Below are 18,392 nucleotides of genomic sequence, written 5' to 3' on the forward strand. Positions count from 1 at the left end.
TATTTTTCATCAGGGCAGGCATGATTATTTGTGGGGTCTAGTTCAAATGGAATGCTACAGTCTAGGCTGGCGGCAGCTGCACACTGGGCCCAGAGCACGAAGAGGCTCTGCAGCAGACTCCTCCTTTTTCCCTTGGGCTAGGGGCCCCACTGGATGGAGGGGAGCCTTCCACTGCCATGCGCAGCCTGCAACTTCAGAACACACTTCAAGTAGGACATGTTGTCTGGGCAGGCGTGACAATAATAAAGTACGAGGCCATGTGCAGGGACTGTTTTTAATAGACACTGCCAAATCAAAATATGTATTTAATTCTACCTACCCCTCTGGCAAAAGATTTAAGAGAGCGGCACTGAATTTTATATGATTAGTACAGTGCCTACTTCAGCAGTTCCTGAGGATCTACAGTAGCCATAAGTTAACAAAAAAAAGCTTATAAACATCTTTAATATCGTGGATGCTTTGTTTATTGTTTATCAGTGTAATCATGGTAGTGTATAGTTAGAACTAAAACACAGAGCTGACTTTTTTTAGAAGAATGAAAGCAACCAAAAAGCTCCAGTAAGAGCAGTTAATCACATTTCAAAGTGTTTTAGACTCAGCTATTTCCAAAACATCTCTCTCTCTCATGGGTACAGAAGATATGCTTATCGTATAGATGTGACCCTCAGTGAGCCTCAGTTTCCCTGATAAATATAGCCAAGGTCCAACTGCAACAGAGCTTTCCTGGCTCACAAGTACCAGGTTTTAACCACTGCATCACATGCTGTACCTAGACAAAGATTCTTTGCTAAATCAGCAAGGCAAGCAAATATAGATGATACTTCAAAAGAGAATTAATTTTTAAACAGTGAAGACGTGCTTTAAAAGTAGTTGATAAAGCTAAGTGAATTGTCTAGTTGCAAAACAATGCAAATCATAATGTGGGATGTTAGATCAGTTATCTGCTACCCAGGTGGCTCACTCAAGCTGGAAAGTAGTAATACTCATTTCTAGCAGGAGCCATGTCCAACCGTATCACAGAACAGGTGTATAGCAGCATCAGCTGGTGGTAACTGGCTTTGTATGAGGGAAAGAATACCTGCCCACCTCCAGAGCTAAACTGAACAGTTTTCAACCTAAACATAGAATTATACAGTTGGAAGAGACCTCAGGAGGTCATTAAGTCCAACCCCCTGCTAAAAGAAGGACCAATTCCATCTAAATCATCTTAGTCAGGGCTTTGTCAAGCCTAGGTAACCCATTCCAGTGCTTCACCAACCTCCTAGTGAAACAGTTTTTCATAATATCCAATCTCGACCTCTCCCACTGCAATTTGAAACCATTGCTCCTCATTCTGTCATCTGTCCCTAGTGAGAACAGTTTCTCTCCATCCTCTTTGGAACCCCCCTTCAGATAGTTGAAGGCTGCTATCAAATCCCCCCTCACTCTTCTCTTCTATAGACTAAATAAGCCCAAATCTCTCAGCCTCACCTCCTCAGTTATGTGCTCCAGCCCTCTCATCATTTTTATTGCCCTCCGCTGCACACTCTCTCCAATGTGTCCACATCCCTTCTGTAACCGAGGACTCAGAATTGGACACAATGCTCCAGGTATGGCCTCAATAGTGCTGAATAAAGGGGAATAATCACTTCTCTAGATCTGCTACCCATGCTCCTACTAATGCACCCCAATATACCATTAGCCTTCTTGGCTAAAAAGGAAAACTGTTGACTCATATCTAGGTTCTCATATGATATTATTCCCAGGTCCTTTTCTGCAGAAGTGTTGCCTGTAGCTGATTCTTCTGTCCCAGGTGCAGGACTTAGCACTTGTCCTTGTTGAACCTCAGCCTTCTTTTGGCTCCGTCCTCCAGCTGGTCACTCTAGTCCCTATCCCTACACTACAGTATATCTACCTCTCCCCCTAGCTTAGTGTTGTCCGCAAACATACTGAAGGTGCAATCCATCCCCTCATCCAGGTCATTAATAAATCATTTAAATGTGAACTTCCCACAAACTTTTAACTTTGATCCTCCCTTCTCTAATTCATTCTCTCAATGATTATAGCTTTCACTTGTTTTGTTCTAGATAAGCTCATTGTGGAAGGGAAAAGATGCCTTATTTACTAGTGAAGCATCTAACACTTCAGGCACAACAAAAAATTCAAGCTAATCAGGTAGAAACAAAATGGAAAACATAAAGACCATTCAATGCATGGAAGGAGCACAATCCATTCCTGCTATATCCAGAACAAACTACGTAAAACTTCATATTGTATGGCAATTATGTTAGTTTAAAGCATTATCATCTTTCCCATGCCCATACAAAATTGCAAAATGTAAATACTGACATACCATTTTTCTCATGTATTTGTACTAGAGACTTATAGGACTGCTGTGCTCTTGCTAGATTATATTGGTTCTGAAAGAAAAAAAAATGTTGTTTAAATGATACCATCAAGTAGTGACATCAAGATGTGCAGGATATAAACAATAATGGACTGATACTATAGCAAAATACAGGCAGTCCCCGAGTTACGCGGATCCGACTTATGTCGGATCCGCAGATATGAACGGGGATTTTCTCGCCCCGGAGGACTGGAGCGGTGGGACGCCTGGTCTCGCCGCCCGCCTCCTCCGGGGCGAGAAAAGCTGCTCCCAGTCTCCCTGGTCTGCTGCGGGAGCCAGCAGACCAGGGAGAAGGGGAGCAAAGCGGCGCAGGACCCGGGGCCGGACCCGCGGCCGCTTCCAGATCAGCTGGAAGCGCCGCGGGTCTGGCCCCGGGTCCTGCGCCGCTTTGCTCAGCATCTCTCTGGTCTGCAGACCAGGGAGACGCTGAACAAAGCCGCGCAGGACCCGGGACTGGACCCCCGGTGCTTCCAGCTGATCTGGAAGCGCCGCGGGTCCGGCCCTGGGTCCTCCGCCGCTTTGTTCAGCGTCTCCCTGGTCTGCTGGGGGGGGACGCAGCTAGTGCCCCCCTCAGCAGACCAGGGAGATGTGGAGCAAAGCCCGGGGCCCGTGGTAGAGCAGGTGGGGCACTGCCGGTTGGTTCCACAGCACCGCTCCTTGGCGCTACTGCACCAACCCGGCAGCACCCCAGCTACTCTGCCCCAGGAGTCCTGATTCAGCCGCTGCTGATCAGTTTCAGCAGTGGCTGAATCAGGACGCCTGGGGCAGAGCAGCTGGGGTGCTGCTGGGTTGGTCCAGTAGCGCCGAGGAGCGGCCACGCTACTGGACCAACCCAGCAGCACCCTAGCTGCTCTGCCCCAGGCGTCCCCATGTTAGCCGCTGCTGAAACTGACCAGCGGCTGACTACAGGAAGCCCGAGGCAGAGTTGCTCTGCCCCGGGCTTCCTGGAATCAGCTGCTGATCAGTTTCAGCAGCAGCTGACTTGGGGACGCCTGGGGTTCTTAAGTTGAATCTGTATGTAAGTCAGAACTGGTGTCCAGATTCAGCGGCTGAATCTGGATGCCAGTTCCGACTTACATACAGATTCAACTTAAGAACAAACCTACAGTCCCTATCTTGTACGTAACCCGGGGACTGCCTGTACCAGAAAAAAGTACCTTTTAAAAGTTAGATAGTGCTATAAATAGTCTAATAAAAATGTCTATTAAGAGCTGTCATGCAATTAACCAGGTGCAATCTTAACTTGCCAAGTCCAACCCTGCAATTTGGGACTGAAGAGTTTGGATCTCAGATTAAAAAGCCAAGACATCAAGTTTCAAAGTGCACTCTAATCAAATTGTTCTTCCACTTAAAAAGATGATCTTAAGAGCATGCATTCTGAATCATGTACAAGTTACGATATTTTTTTCCATAGTGCCAATACAGGCAAATATTAGGACAATAATGGTATTGCTACATTGCAATAAAAGAATCCCCACAATACACGGCCAACTGGCCTATGTTAGCTGACTTGTGGTTGAGGGGCTCAGGTTGCTGGGCTATAAAAAATTGCAGTGCAGATCTCTGGGCTCAGGCTGGAGCCTGAATTCTGGGACACTGAAAGAAGGAAGGACCCCAGAGCCTGGTTTTAGCCTGAGCAAGGGTTCCCTGAAAGGTGTGTACCTGCACAGGTGCACACCAAGAATTTCATTCCCACCCACCCTCTCAGCAAGGCCACACAGCTTCAGCCCCAGCTGCTCCCAGGGGCGAGGCCACGTGGCAAGTGACTGCCCACCCTGGGAGCAGCTGGGCAGCTACCACGCAGCCTGTGTGGCACCTGCCAGAGCTGGGGCCTGCACTGCAGTACTAAAAACAGCACCATGGCCCAGCTCCAGCCCCGGCACACAGGACAGCCGCCCACCATGCCTGGCAGGTGCAGATGTCAGGAAGGCAGAACGTGAGGGAAAGGGCAGGGAGATAACTAAGGGAAAGGTAGGGGTGAGGAGAGGAAGGGGCCAGAGCAGGAGAAGTAAAGGGAAGGCACCAACAGGCAGGGTGGAGGAGAGGCATATGCTAGGGGGCCAAGAGAAGACTATGAGGGAAAAGGGCAGGAGGAGCGGGGGTAGGGAGGAATGGGAAGGTGTCAGTGGGATTGGAAGAGGCGAGGGGACAATGTGATGCTGAGAGAGGAGAGAGAGGGTGATGGGGGCAAGAGGAGGGGGAGGAGTGGGTGCCAGGAGAAGAGGAGTTGAAAGGGGGGGTGGACATGAGGAAGGCAGGGGTTGGAGCAAGTCATGTTTCAGGGCACAGAAGGGTATGAGATCTGGAGCAAAGGGTGGTGAGGGGGTAGGCACCAGGGAGGAAGAGGGCAAGGGGGCCAGGTGTCCAGGGACCATGAGGGAAAGGCAGGGACCATGAGGGAAGGAGGAGGGTGCGGGGGTAAGGGAAGGTGCATGTGCTAGGGAGACGGGGGGTGAAGTAGAAGGGCAGACATGGGGAGGGGAGGGGAATAGAAGGTAAGGAAGGGATGGGCACCAAAGGAAAGAGCCAGGGAAGGTGGGTAGAGCGAGGTGTTAGGAGAGAGGATGGGGAGGGAGGCTAGAGGAAGGTTTGGCACAGGGGGGGAAGGGCAGTTTCAGGGTCAGAGAGGATGGGGTGGTGGGGCAAGTCCCAGGAGAGCTGAAGAGGGTGAGAAGGGCAGGAGCCAGGACAGCAGAGGAGGGTGAGGGGTGGAGGGGCAGCAGCAGGCACCAGGGATGGAGCGAGGTGGAGAATGGGAGACATGGCAGCAGAGGGGAAAAGGGAGAGGTTTATCACTTGGGTACCACAGTGGCACAAATCCAAACAAGCGCACGTGACCTCAATATTGGTGCACAAGACAAAACTCACTCCGCTCGTGGATGGAAAAATCTTAGAGGGAACAGTGGCCTGAGCCCAGACATCTACCTTGCAATTTTACATTTCTGCAACCACAACCCAGACAACTGACAAAGGTCAGCCAAAGGTGTTTTACTGCAGTATAGACAGAACATTGCACAGATGAATTACTTTTAGGGTAAGGGATATTCCAAGTGAATAGACTTCAAAACAAGTCACTCTACCTAAAATACATTGTTTAAAAAGATTCTTACTGTCAAACAAATTAGCAATCTTCTACACAATGCTGCTCTCAGGGTAAGAAATTCCTTAAGAAATTAAATACCTGCTTTCAGGGGAAGAAATTCTTTTTAAAAACATAAAATGTCAAGAAGCAGAGATGGCATATTTTCCATGTACTCAATAACAGAAAGGCCTCTAATCTCAGCAGGCTCTCATAAAAGAATAGCAAAACTGTTGAACTCTTGACAGTCAATACACTGGACCAACAATAAAGCCGTCTCCTGCCACAGGGTAAATAGCAGCAATGGATAAAATGTATTGTAACTGTTCTAGACTCCTAATTCATTCAAAATTCTAACTCTCATAGACCTTTTGTAAGAACTTAAGCATCTAAGCCATTTTGCAAGTGGGACTTACATACACTTAAACATGTTTACCCATCAATGTGACATGTCCCTGTCCCTTTTGTGTTGTGGTGAATCACTAATCTGTTTGTATGCATACAAATTTGAATAATATATTTTTAAAGCGCACACAGATTTCCCCTTAACAGTGGTAAGATCAGACAATGTTTAGAGTAACACTCAAAAATATCTGGGACAGTTATTTTTTTTCAGCCTTTATTAAAACACTAATTTGTGTTTACCAAAAAGCATTTCCCAGATAACTTTTCTAAACTGGCAAAAGTTGTTTAAAGTTATCTTGGATACAACTATCCCCCTGTTCCAGAGTGACATGCTTCCAAATGCTGTACAGGGATGCAGAGTGCCTCGCTCATCCTTCCATAAAAATACAACAAGGATTCAGTTATCACCAATCAGAATTTAAAGAGAATTTAAAAAGCCTCTTTTCAGGAGCACAGAGAACTGGGGATAGAGATACAAAGCACTGGCAGAGAAAGCTTTAAGAAGAGTCAATCTTGGGAGAAAGTTTAGGCTGAAGTTTATATTACACTAAATCACCAATAGAAGCCACAAGCATTATCTGCTTGTGGCTCCTTCCATGTCAAAAATATTTGTCCTTCAGCCCCCATACACATTGTTTCCTAACAAACCTACATCGTTCATTTTCATCGAACTAGCCACACATACACCAATATGTTTCAGCACACAAAAGTGAATTAAAAGTTTATACGGGCATTCATCTAAACAACTGTTTTATATTTGAGCTTTCTGTAAAAGTCAACATAAAATGGAAAACAAAAAAGTAACTACCCATAACACTTCAATACGTAATATATTTACCTTATTGGCTCCAAACTGTACTCTGGCTTTTCCTTTGACTAAAGTGGCATTGATCTGCATGATGACCGATTCTATTGAATAGGCACTACTCCAGCCCTAAAGGAAGAAGGAAAAACTTCTACAGAATATGTGCTTGTATCAGAATCACAGAACACTAGAACTGGAAGGGACCTCGAGAGGTCATCGAGTCCAGTCCTCTGCCCTCACAGCAGGACCCAGTACCATTTAGAACATCCCTGATAGATGTCTATCTAACCTGCTCTTAAATATCTCCAGAGATGGAGATTCCATCACCTCCCTAGGCAACTTATCCCAGTGGTTAACCACCCTGACAGTTAGGAACTTTTTCCTAATGTCCAACCTAAACCTCTCTTGCTGCAGTTTAACCCCACGGCTTCTTGTCCTATCCTCGGAGGCTAAGGAAAACAATTTTTCCCCCTCCTCCTTGTGACACCCTTTTAGATACCTGAAAACGGCTATCATGTCCCCTCTCAGTCTTCTCCTTTCCAAACTAAACAAGCCCAATTCTTTCAGTTTTCCATCACAGGTCTTTAATCAGTCTTGTTGTTCTTCTCTGGACCTTATTCTTATGCTCACCCTGCAAATCCACTCTGGAAAATACATTTCTTTCTGCTAAACTCTAGCAAACCATGGTATTCTTGGTTAGTAGATTTTTTAAATTATAAAACAATTAAGTTATTCCCACGAAAAACACAAGAAACTAAAGTAAACTATGTTAGCATAAAGAGCATGTAGTAAAAAGGAAAAAGCCAAGTTGCACATATTTCCAGAATCTGGTAAGACAAAAGACAAAGAAAAAACAAACAAACTACATTATAGCATTCTAATCATTTTAAGCTGGCTTTACAATAGTAATTACAGCTTTAAGAGATTGCTTTTAATGATTCAAGTGAGCAAAAAAAGCTTTCGGAGCTATTTTTGTAGGGGAGATGCTGGCCCTTGCAATCTTCCTTCTCTAGGCAGCAGATATATACCCTAAGTTAAAGCTTCAGGGGTTAGCCGAGTTAGTGGGCTGTGCCCATGAAAGCTCCCTACATGTTTTGTTAGTCTATAAAGTGCTACCAGACCTTTTGTTGTTTTTAAAGTTTATACTAAGTTAAAGCTGCTTCAAGCACCATACACCAAAGCCCAGTACCTGCATCCCCATAATAAATTTTGTGGGGCATCTGCTGAGGTTGGAGATAAACAGAGGGTTCAAAGAAGCAAGATAACATGATCCTACCTTTTATTGGACCTGGGGCTCCCTCTCTCAGATCCGAGGATTCCCACAAGTTTGGGGGCAGGAGAAAGAGCAGCATTTCCAGTTTCCACCCTACCTCCCCAGTCCCTCCAGAGTGAAGAGGAAAATATGATGCAAGTTCAATAAGGGGACCCTTACAGAGTCCAAGTTTCCTGGATCTTGGTCCTCCACAGTAGGCATTTCCACAGGAGTGTATGATTTGATCCTGTGGTACTGTTTAAGCTCTTATACAAAAACACCTGTTTATTTCTATTACTGTTCTTAAGAAGTATGCTTTGTTCTAGTCAGGATGCTAACTAAACTAAACATTGCAACCTTCCACTATTACTCTTGGCAATTTAAAAAAAAATACAAGGAAACTACGTAAGATTTTGATTTTATATTCACCTGTTTAGTAAGAAGTTCCATGCATAATGCACCCCCACCCAGGACATACCTAAAAATAAATGTTAGATTAGAAATTCTGATTTCAACATAGCTTTTATTTCGCATCTTTCAAGACCAGCTGTAAGCGATTACTATGCAGCCATACCCTTAGGCTGTTATGGGTCTATCATACTGTTTGCTCAGCTATATATTCAAATTAGAGAGCACTTTCAAGGACAATATATTGCTATTTGTTAACCTTATACATTTGTTTATATAGAACAGAATAATGTCTTAGTGAGAATCAGTGACTCAAGTAGTCTGCATAGTTTACAGTCAGAACTGAAAAATGTGATAGAGGAATGCTATTTTTAATGGCTCTACTATGGAATTTAACACAATTTCAGCACGTTACAAGTATGCAGCAGCTTCCTCTTCTCAGAAGAGACAAGAAACATTACTTAATCTAAAAGCTCACTTTTTCCTCAAGCATTGTGTCACTTCTAAACCAAATAACTCCCCAAATGCACTATACATACTGGAAAGTCACTTTGAATGGACATTAGCAACTCACAACATGCCTGGGCAACAAAGAAACTAGGATAGAGTAATGGAAGTTTTAAGCCCACAAAGTGCAGAATGTCCTCCCTCACCCTAACTATAAGGGTAAGAGAGGACACATTTCTGACTCTGGAATTGTGTAACATTCCTCTGCAAATAGTCATTAAAAATCTAGACCTTCAGAGCTATTAACTTTTCCTTTTCCAGCAGTTTTGCACAAGAAAGAATCAGTTTAAGGAAGACAGTATGCTTCCAAATGGGTAATGAATGTGCATTCTTGAATTAAGGTGGACAAGTGGTCAAGACAGTTAGAATCAGCTTCTATAAAATCTAGGGGGGGAAAAAAACTTGCTCTCACTTACCTTCCTACAACGATACTGTATTCCATCCCCTCCCAACAAATATCGAAAAGTTTTCTCAACAAAGTCCAGCCAATGTACTTCACCAATACACTAAGGCAGTGTTTCCGATATGGTGCTCTGCAGAACCCTGGGGTTCTGCGAAAAAATTCTGCTCCCCTGCTCCCTGCAGAACTCATAGGCAGCTCCCATTGGGGCTTTGCCAGTGAGGATGGGCTTCTAGGAGCGTGCGGCTTTGGCCACTCCACCACACACTGTGGCTACCCCCCCCCCGCGCACAGCATGGCCCCATCTCACTCTGCATGACTGCCCTGTCTCAGTGCTTTGCAGCCAGCTCCTCCTAGTGTGCAGGCGGCAGCTTTTACAGTGGTGGGGGCGGCTGCTGCTGCTAGGAGGGGGAGGGGTGGCCAGAGCCGAGGAGCTGCTCTCGGATCTCGGCATTTTTAAATTGCTGCCTGCGTGGAACCCGGCTCAGGCTCTGCTGCCCCCCCCCAACCTGGGGCACACTTGGGCTCTGCTGCCTGCTCCCCCCCCAACCTGGGGCACACTTGGGCTCTGCTGCCTGCTCCCCCCCCAACCTGGGGCACACTTGGGCTCTGCTGCCTGCTCCCCCCCCAACCTGGGGCACACTCGGGCTCTACTGCCCCCCATGTGCTGCTGCTCTCTTTCCCATGCGCCCCTCCCCCGCTTGCTGGGGAAGTGGCAGAGTTTGATCTGGCAGAGAAGGTCAGGTTTCTACACCCTCCCCCTCCTGCCATCGGGAAGCCTGACCGGGTGCTGTAGCTGCGCTGGGCTCCCTCCCTCCTCCCCCAGGAACAAGAGCATGCTGCTTGGAGGCTTTCCTTGCTGCAGCAGGGTGCCAAGCCAGATAAGCCTCCCTGCTCATGCCCAGTACCTGCACGCATATCCCCTTCATTCCCCTCCTCCTGCCAAGAGCCCACATTCCCAGCTTGCTCTGACACCATGCCCCAAATCCTCTCTTGTACCCTCCTTCCTGGTCAAACACCCTGCCTCAAGACCCCTCTTGTACCCTCCCTCCTGGCCAGACACCCTGCCCCAAGATCCCTCTTGTAACCTCTCTTCTGGCCAGGCACCCTGCCCCCAAGACACCTCTTCTACCCTCCCTCCTGACCCGCCATCCTGCCCCAAGATCCCATCCTGTATCCTTCCTCCTGGCCAGACAACTCTGCCCCAAGCTTTCTCCTGTGCTCTTCTTCCTGGCCAGGATATTGAAGATCATCTTTGTGATTTATAAACAGATATCATGAGGTATTTTCCAACCATAAATTATAATAACTGAATCTGAGATCCATTAAGTATAACAGGAAAGCCAGTCTATGCAAGATTATGAAAACCTAATCAAAATCACTACAGATGGCCAATTAAAACAAAAAATTAAAAGAAGTTTCTCTGATTACATTTTGGGGCGGGTTATGTCAAGAATATTCAGCTTTATCGAGACTTGTAATTCATCAGTAGTTAACTTTCAGCAGCACATACTTGTGTGAAACTGGGTTCTCGAATTATGCAGCAACAAAAACAAAATACAGAAATCGACAATGCAGCGCCAGATATGCAAATCCAACTTTTTAGTATTAAAAAAAAATAAAAAGAATTTGCCAAGAAAAGAAGAAAACCCACTCTTCACATTTAAAACTGCCAATACAATTCATATTAGTTTTTGAGCTATATTTTTTTGTACACATTAAATGTGATTTTTGTTTTTAAATATGTGCTATTAAACTAAATGTTGACCTTATGTAGCATTTGCTCATTATTATTATCCTTACTTATTTGTGGTCTACTTTTTCAGCTCCATATCCCAGACTGTCCTCCTGGGGGAGGGAGGGAGTGCGGTGTGTCATGGTGCTCAGGTCCGGCAGCTCTTTTTTTTTTCTTGACAAATTTTCCTTAGGGGTTCTTTGAAATTCTTCCAAGTTTAAAAGGTTTCTGTGGCCAAATAAAATTGGGAAACTGCTCTAAGGAAGTTTAATGCTCTAGGGCCCTGGTGGGGAAAGTAAGGCGCCCAGGGGCCAGAAGCGGCCTCCAGTTTGCCTGAAACCAGCCCTCAAAGCTCAGGGCTCTCCACTCCCAGCACTAGGGAGCCTGTACAGGTGCTCCAGCCCCCTGCCGCTCCATCCTGGAGCTGGAGCACACAAAATCTATTAGTCTGGGTCCCCCAAGGCTCTGGTGTGGGAAGAAAGTGCAGGCAGTGTCTGTCTTCTCAGTCGGGGACCATGGCAGTGAGGGTTTAAGGTTTTTTTTCCTTCTCACTTGTGTGGCCCCAGACTGCCTTTTCTGTGGTGAGTGGCCCCTGACCCAAAAAAGGTTCCCCACTCCTGGTATAGGGCTATATTTGCATTTCCCCTAAAATTCACCACCATTAACAGAAATGCAGCTCAATCTGTGTGAAAGCCAGTATAGATTCTCCAGCAGGTTTAAAACCACCACGTGATCAGGTCTGAACAAAGGGGGGATTAAATCACATAGAGGTAACACTGGCAATTACCTTAACTGTTACCCCAATCATTGCTACAGTCAATATCAATAGCAGAAAGTTCTAGGGAAAAGTATTAGTGTACACACACATTTTGCAAGGTCACAATGAACTGAACTAGCACATTTCATTTGGGCAGCTAACTGGAAGCTTCTTTAGTTTACTGGTTTGAAATAGCAGTGACCGAGAGGTCTGTCTCTCTATGGGTACGGCTACACTAATTCGTTAGTTCAAGCTAGGTAGGGTAATGAGGGCAAGCTTCATTTGCATATTCCCGAGCATTGCCATTTTTAAATCCCCCTTAGTCCGAACTCCGTGCCTGCGGCTACACGTGGTACGGACTAGGTAGTTCAAATTAAAGATCCTAATTCAAACTACTGTCACTCCTCATTCCACAAGCTAACGAGCTAGTGTAGACATACCCTATGTTTCTCACATTTCCTGAGCATTGTCAGTCTCCTGTTCTACAGCAGTTCACCAATATACATTGTGGAGTCATGTCTTAAAATCCAGTTGTAGTCCCCAAAAATCAAGGATTCCTGGAACTCAGCAGTTTCTACTACAAAACCTTTTCATACAAGTCAGCGTTAAAAAACTTACCCTCCCGTGAGCACAGGAGATACCACTCGTACAAAGGGTGGATCAAAAGGAAAATTATCCTGAAAAGCACAACAAAAAGTGTAGAGTTAAAAGCCATGCTGCAACACGGATTTATAGTAAGAAAGAGATATTTCAATTTACTCTTTGGGAAATGCATAGTATATAGATTTTGAGAACTTAAATGTTCTTTCATTTATGTAGACATTCATATTACTTCTAGCAGGACATCAGTCATGGAATGTGATAGTAATATACTAAAAATCTTATCTGTTTTTGAAAGCTATACCATCATCCTTCAACCAGAGCACCTGGATTATTACCATGTAAAATTATTTCTATATCCAGGCAGTAAAAAATTCCTCTCAAAATTCTACTGCTGCCCATTTACCTTAAATGAGAAGTTGAGCAAAATGTATTCTACACCTTCTTTTTCTTTTAAAACTTGAAGATCACTATGTAATGGGCTGTCAGGATCAACTCTAGGAATCAAACAGGGAAAAAAGCAAACAGAATGAACGGAATCATTCAGCTTTCTGAATAAGAGAAATTACCCTTGAATAATTCCTTTATAGAATCATAGGGCTGGAAGAGACCCCAGGAAGTCATCAAGTCCAGACCTCCAAAGCAGGACCAATCCCAACTAAATCATCCCAGCCAGGATTTTGTCAAGTCAAGACTTAAAAACCTCTAGGGATGGAGATTCTGCCACCTCCCAAGTAACCCATTCCAGTACTTCACCACCCTCCTGGTGAAATAGTTTTTCCTCATATCCAACCTAGATCTTCCCCACTGTAACTTGAGACCATTGCTCCCTGGTTCTGCCATCCATCACTACTGAGAACAGCCTCTCTCAATCCTCTTTGGAACCTCCCTTCAGGAAGTTGAAGGCTGCTATCAAATTTCCCCTCACTCTTCTCTTCTGCAGACTAAATAAGAAGATTTGCTGCAATGTATCATATTCTTAACATACTTATGGTATTCAAGGATTTTGAATCTGGACATTCAAAACAATGTTTTTTTTGAAAATTTCAGCAATTTCAACAACACTGTTTGTAGACAGACACTGGTGGCAGGATTACGAATAGCTAGCAGACTGGTTACCTATTCTTGCAGTGTAAAATTAATCCTATCTCAAGAACTTCACCTCAGTAAACTTTTTAGTAAGAACAGAGACATAATCTGTTGTAAATTCGGTTATGTACGTACTGAATGTGTCATATACCCAGCTGAAGACCATAGATATTCCATTGGAAGTCTGCACAAAATTACTGCTGAAGCCAACAGTACATTTCTCTGAGGCCTAGTCTATATTACGCCCCCTCATCGATTTAAGACATACAACTTCAGCAACACGAAAAGCGTAGTTGAAGTCAACATACTTTGACCTATTTTCCACAGTGTCTTCTATGCAGTAAAGTCAGAGTTGATGCTCTCCCGTCAACTCTGCCTACTCTTCTCGTCCTGATTGAGTACCAGAGTCAATGGGAGAGCACTTGGAGCAGACATGATAAATCAACTGCCAGTGGACTGATCACTGCAGTGTCGATCCACCATGTAATGGAGAGAAGCCTTGACTGCCTAAAACACACTCAGAGAGGGAAACAAAGCTGATGCTCATGGCAACTAGGGGTGGGTTAGTGTTCATGCAGTTCTGAGAGAACCTCATAGTGGTCTGTTGGGATCCACTCCAACACTTCTAAGGGACAGCTATAACTAGCTTGGTTTGGGATAAGTTTTCCATTTTAAAGATTATTCTGTAGGTTAGCATGTTGTAGTATGATCAGGGATGATTTCAAGGGAACTGCTCTGGGAGTATTATTTGAAGTAAAAGATACATTAAACTATGGCCATGCCTAAAGTTTTCAATCTTGTGAATATTTCATAGTTCTTTTTCCATTTTAGACATATGTAATTGTTGAGCCATAAAAATAAAAGCTACTAAAGCCAATAAAAGAGTTTGCTTCTTTTGTATAATTTGAATAGCATAAAAACATATTTATTCTTCAAGTTAAAAAATTGTTCAGTATGATTGGATCACCATTTTGTATGGGTTTGGAGAGGGAATTTTGGTAGTTATAAAGGTTATGATAAAAGAGCAGTTGTTTAGCAGTGTAAACTCTGGTGGAGCTGGCACAGAATATACCTATGTAGGACAGATCCAGTCTAGAATTACATATTCTAGCTAGACAGTTTCAATTCCATAGTGTAATCTATGCTTCAGCATTAATATGGGTTCTTTAGAAGAGATTTAAAAAAAATGTAAACTTACTTTAAAAGTTTAACATGCCACTCGTACAGGCTGTCATTTACAAGTTCCACTGAATAAATCCCTGTGGAAGTATTAGACAAGTTATTTATGAACCAGAATGTACTTTTGTAACACCATCCCATACAGACTATTTCATCATCTTTAACAAGGAAAAGCACATGAAATCTGCTATAGTCTTTTACGTGCCTGAGCAAGCCAGACTGTGAATATAAGCAAAGATTCATCTATCAGATATAACAAGGGATAAGAAATTCAATTCAGGATATGCTTTCCCTCAGAAATACTTTCAGAATAAGGTTACAAAAAAGTCAGTAACTATCTCCTAATAGCTTCAAATAGGAATACCACACAAATTAAAGTTGTGATATAGATATTGGTCATTCTAGAATTTCTTCACTTCTGTTCTCTTCACATTTCCTACTATACCTATATCTCATTCAAAGCTTAATCTCCTGTACATATGCACAAAGATTAGTATTATGCATACTAGTCCAGACAAACAACTTCCTAATTTGCACATGGGGACTGATCCAGTAGATGCAGCCAGCGAGGTAGCAATAGCAGACCAAAGGATGTCAGTCTCTGGCAACCTGTAAACAGCAATGATTTGAGACTACGATCTGTGCATGTTTAGATAGTTTATTGTATAAATTAGATTTACAAATTATACTGTAAATTTGCCTGTTGCTTTATATAACTAAACTTCACCACAGCATTTTAAGTAGTCAATATATTAAGAACATAAGAACGGCCATACTGGGTCAGACCAAAGGTCCATCCAACCCAGTACCCTGTCTGCCGACAGTGGCCAATGCCAGGTGCCCCAGAGGGAGTGAATCAAACAGGTAATGATCAAGCGATCTCTCTCCTGCATCCATCTCCACCCTCTGACAAACAGAGGCTAGGGACACCATTCCTTACCCACACTGGCTAATAGCCATTTATGGACCTAACCTCCATGAATGTATCTAGTTCTCTTTTAAACCGTTATAGTCCTAGCCTTCACAACGTCCTCAAGCAAGGAGTTCCTCAGATTGACTATGCGCTGTGTGAAAAAGAACTTCCTTTTATTTGTTTTAAATCTGCTGCCCATTAGTTTCATTTGGTGACCCCTAGTTCTTATATTATGGGAACAAATAAATAACTTTTTCTTATTCACTTTCTCCACACCACTCATGATTTTATACACATTTTATATATTAAGTACAGGGAATACATATATAAGTAGGAAAGTTAACTTTTTATCATATAAAAGTCAAGACTGGCAAGTTTTTAAATATGTATTTTATATGTAATATTTTGAAAATAGTAATTCCAATAGGAGTGCCTGGTAATTATAGAATATATAGAAATCTCTCTCCTTTCTGAAGAAAAAACAGTTACAGTACTCGTCTTTTATAACTGTTAAAACTTAAAAAAATAATGAATAGTCTTGTAGCACCTTAGAGACTAACAAAAATGAAGATGGTATCATGAGCTTTCATGGGCACAACCCACTTCTTCAGAGGACTGGAGTTTAGGGGTCCAGTTTCCAAATAAATAGCAGAGAAAGAGAGGGATGGGGAGGGGAAGAGAGAAGAAAAAAGAAGGGAAAAAAGGAGAAAAATATTGTCAATTAGAGTGTCCATGTTAACTGAAGCTGATGAGAGTGGATACAAAGTGCTCTTAATTACCCAGTGTTTGGTTTTTTATGTCGTTAGGATGTGGAATGTAGCAGGTACTCCAGTTAAGGTCTTTGTTTAAACCTTTATTGTAGGTATTAACCTTACAAATGAAATGAATCTCTGCTTCCTGTTCAAGTTGGTTTTTGAAACTGGTTTGAAATAATATCGAAACTTTGAGATCCATTAATGAGTGCCCGGGCAAATTAAAATGTTCCCCAACAGGTTTCTGTGTGTTACCTTTTCAAATATCTTATTTGTGTCCTTTAATCCTCGCTTGTAGAGACCATCCAGTTTGGCCAATATACATGGCAGAGAGGCATTGCTAGCACTTGATGTCATAGATCACATTGGTGGATGTGCAGTTGAATGAGCCTCTGATGTGGTGGTTTATGTGGTTAGGTCATGTGATGATGTCACTTGTATAGATATGTGGACAGAGTTGGCACTGGATTTGATTGCAGGGGTGGGTTCCTGGAAGAGTATGATGGAGATGTGCTGCATGGTTATTGGAAAGAATTTGTTTGAGGTCTGTAGGCGAGGATTGGCCTCCCTGCAAGGCCTGTGAGAGTGAGGAGTCATTTTCCAGGATAGGTTGTATATTGTCGATAATGCTGTGGAGGGGTTTAAGTAGCAGGCTGTAGGTGATGACAAGTGGTATCCTGTTTTCTTTGTTAGGCCTATCTTTGAAGAAGCTGATGTCTGGGTACTCGTCAGGCTCTGTCAATCTGTTTTTTCACTTCCTTGGGTGGGGAATTTTAGTTTTAAGAGTGCTTGATATAGATCCTGTAGATGTTTGTCTCTGTCTGTGGGATTGGAGCAAAGCCGGTTGTATCTGAGGGCCTGGCTGTAAACAAGTGATTGGGAAATGTGTCTAGGATGGAAGCTAGAGGCATGTGTAACGGTCAGTAAGTTTCTGACATAAGATGGTGGAAATGTGTCCGTCACGTAATTGTACTGTTGTGTCAATGAAGTAGATCTCGTGTGGACTGATCCAGGCTGAGGTTGGTGGTGGGATGGAAGTTGTTGAAATCCCTGTGGAATTCTTCAAAGGTCTCCTTCTCATGGGTCCCTATGATGAAAATGTCATCAATGTAGCATAAGTAGAGTAAGGATGCTAGGAGGCAAGAGCTGATGACATGTTGTTCAAAGTCAGCCATAAAGATGTTGGCATATTGTAGGTCCATGCAGCTGTGACACTGACTTGAAGATATAAATTGACTCCAAATTGGAAATAGTTGTGAGTGAGGACAAAGTTGCAGAGCCCTGTAACCATGTGTGCAGTGGTGTCATCAGGGATTGTGAAATGTTGGTATAATGAGCTTCTACATCCATAGTGGTCAGGATGGCGTTTCCAGGAAGATTACTGATGTTCTGTAGTCTTCAAAATGTGTTGTTTAATGTCTATCCCAATCAGGTGTGTTGTAGCCAGACAGGAACCCCCCTTGTAACATCCATATTTGCTTGCCTGGAGCATGCAGGGCACACAGAGCAGAAGGCCCAGGCTGTGTGACCGTGAATGGCTGTAAACAGAGATACGCCAATTGCTGACCAAGAGGCTGCCAAGGAGCGCCCTTGACTCAAACCCATATTGATACGAACACACATCCGTCCACAGGGGGAGGAATCTCTCACCCAGTAAAAAAATGTCTAGTACTCACAATTTAGTTATCTCTCTTGCAAGTGTAAATTAATTTGAAACTTGCTTGTAAGAACTGGCGCCACAAAACGGACCAGTACAATTCGGCATCTTAGATAAGAAAGAGGATACGGGCCCCCAGGGGTATATAGATGGGTCCAGCAGCACATTTTCTCTGAGTGTCAATCTACCATCTATCTGCTGGTCGGGTTAGGTGTTTGATCTCCCGAGGTTCCAGAGGGGACGCCCACCTCATATTCGTCTTTCCTAGGAATTGAGAGACCGGCCCTGGCCTGACACGCTGGAGTCGAGAGTCACAGAAAGGGGTAAAAATTGTACCTGGATGTGGTCCTTTGTCTTAAGTGTACACATAGACTTAGAGCTCTTTAAAGATTAAGCTGTCACTTGGTACCATTATTTCTATTTTCTATCTTTACCTTTTTCCTGTGATCATTTTTAAGACCTATATAT

The 18,392-nt window shown here is 43.7% G+C and overlaps 1 protein-coding gene across 6 annotated transcripts in view; it reads right to left on the minus strand.

Annotated features, from left to right (window-relative positions):
* UBE2Q2 (ubiquitin conjugating enzyme E2 Q2) overlaps positions 1-18,392 on the minus strand; it is a 120,594-nt gene that overhangs the window by 3,553 nt on the left and 98,649 nt on the right. For 5 of the 6 annotated variants that reach the window (XM_075897353.2, XM_075897355.2, XM_075897352.2 and 2 more), the window contains 6 exons: positions 14,622-14,682; positions 12,741-12,831; positions 12,353-12,411; positions 8,357-8,405; positions 6,709-6,804; positions 2,333-2,399 (listed from right to left, as the gene is read on the minus strand). In XM_075897353.2, the coding sequence (XP_075753468.1) occupies positions 2,333-2,399; positions 6,709-6,804; positions 8,357-8,405; positions 12,353-12,411; positions 12,741-12,831; positions 14,622-14,682 (423 nt within the window). Of the gene's footprint in view, positions 1-2,332; positions 2,400-6,708; positions 6,805-8,356; positions 8,406-9,258; positions 11,206-12,352; positions 12,412-12,740; positions 12,832-14,621; positions 14,683-18,392 lie in introns of those variants that run through there. The other variant, XR_016350648.1, reaches the window with a different exon arrangement.

Source organism: Pelodiscus sinensis, chromosome 14 (genome assembly GCF_052426305.1).
Source record: "Pelodiscus sinensis isolate ZL-2025 chromosome 14, ASM5242630v1, whole genome shotgun sequence".
In the NCBI taxonomy this organism is placed as follows: Eukaryota; Metazoa; Chordata; order Testudines; family Trionychidae; genus Pelodiscus; species Pelodiscus sinensis.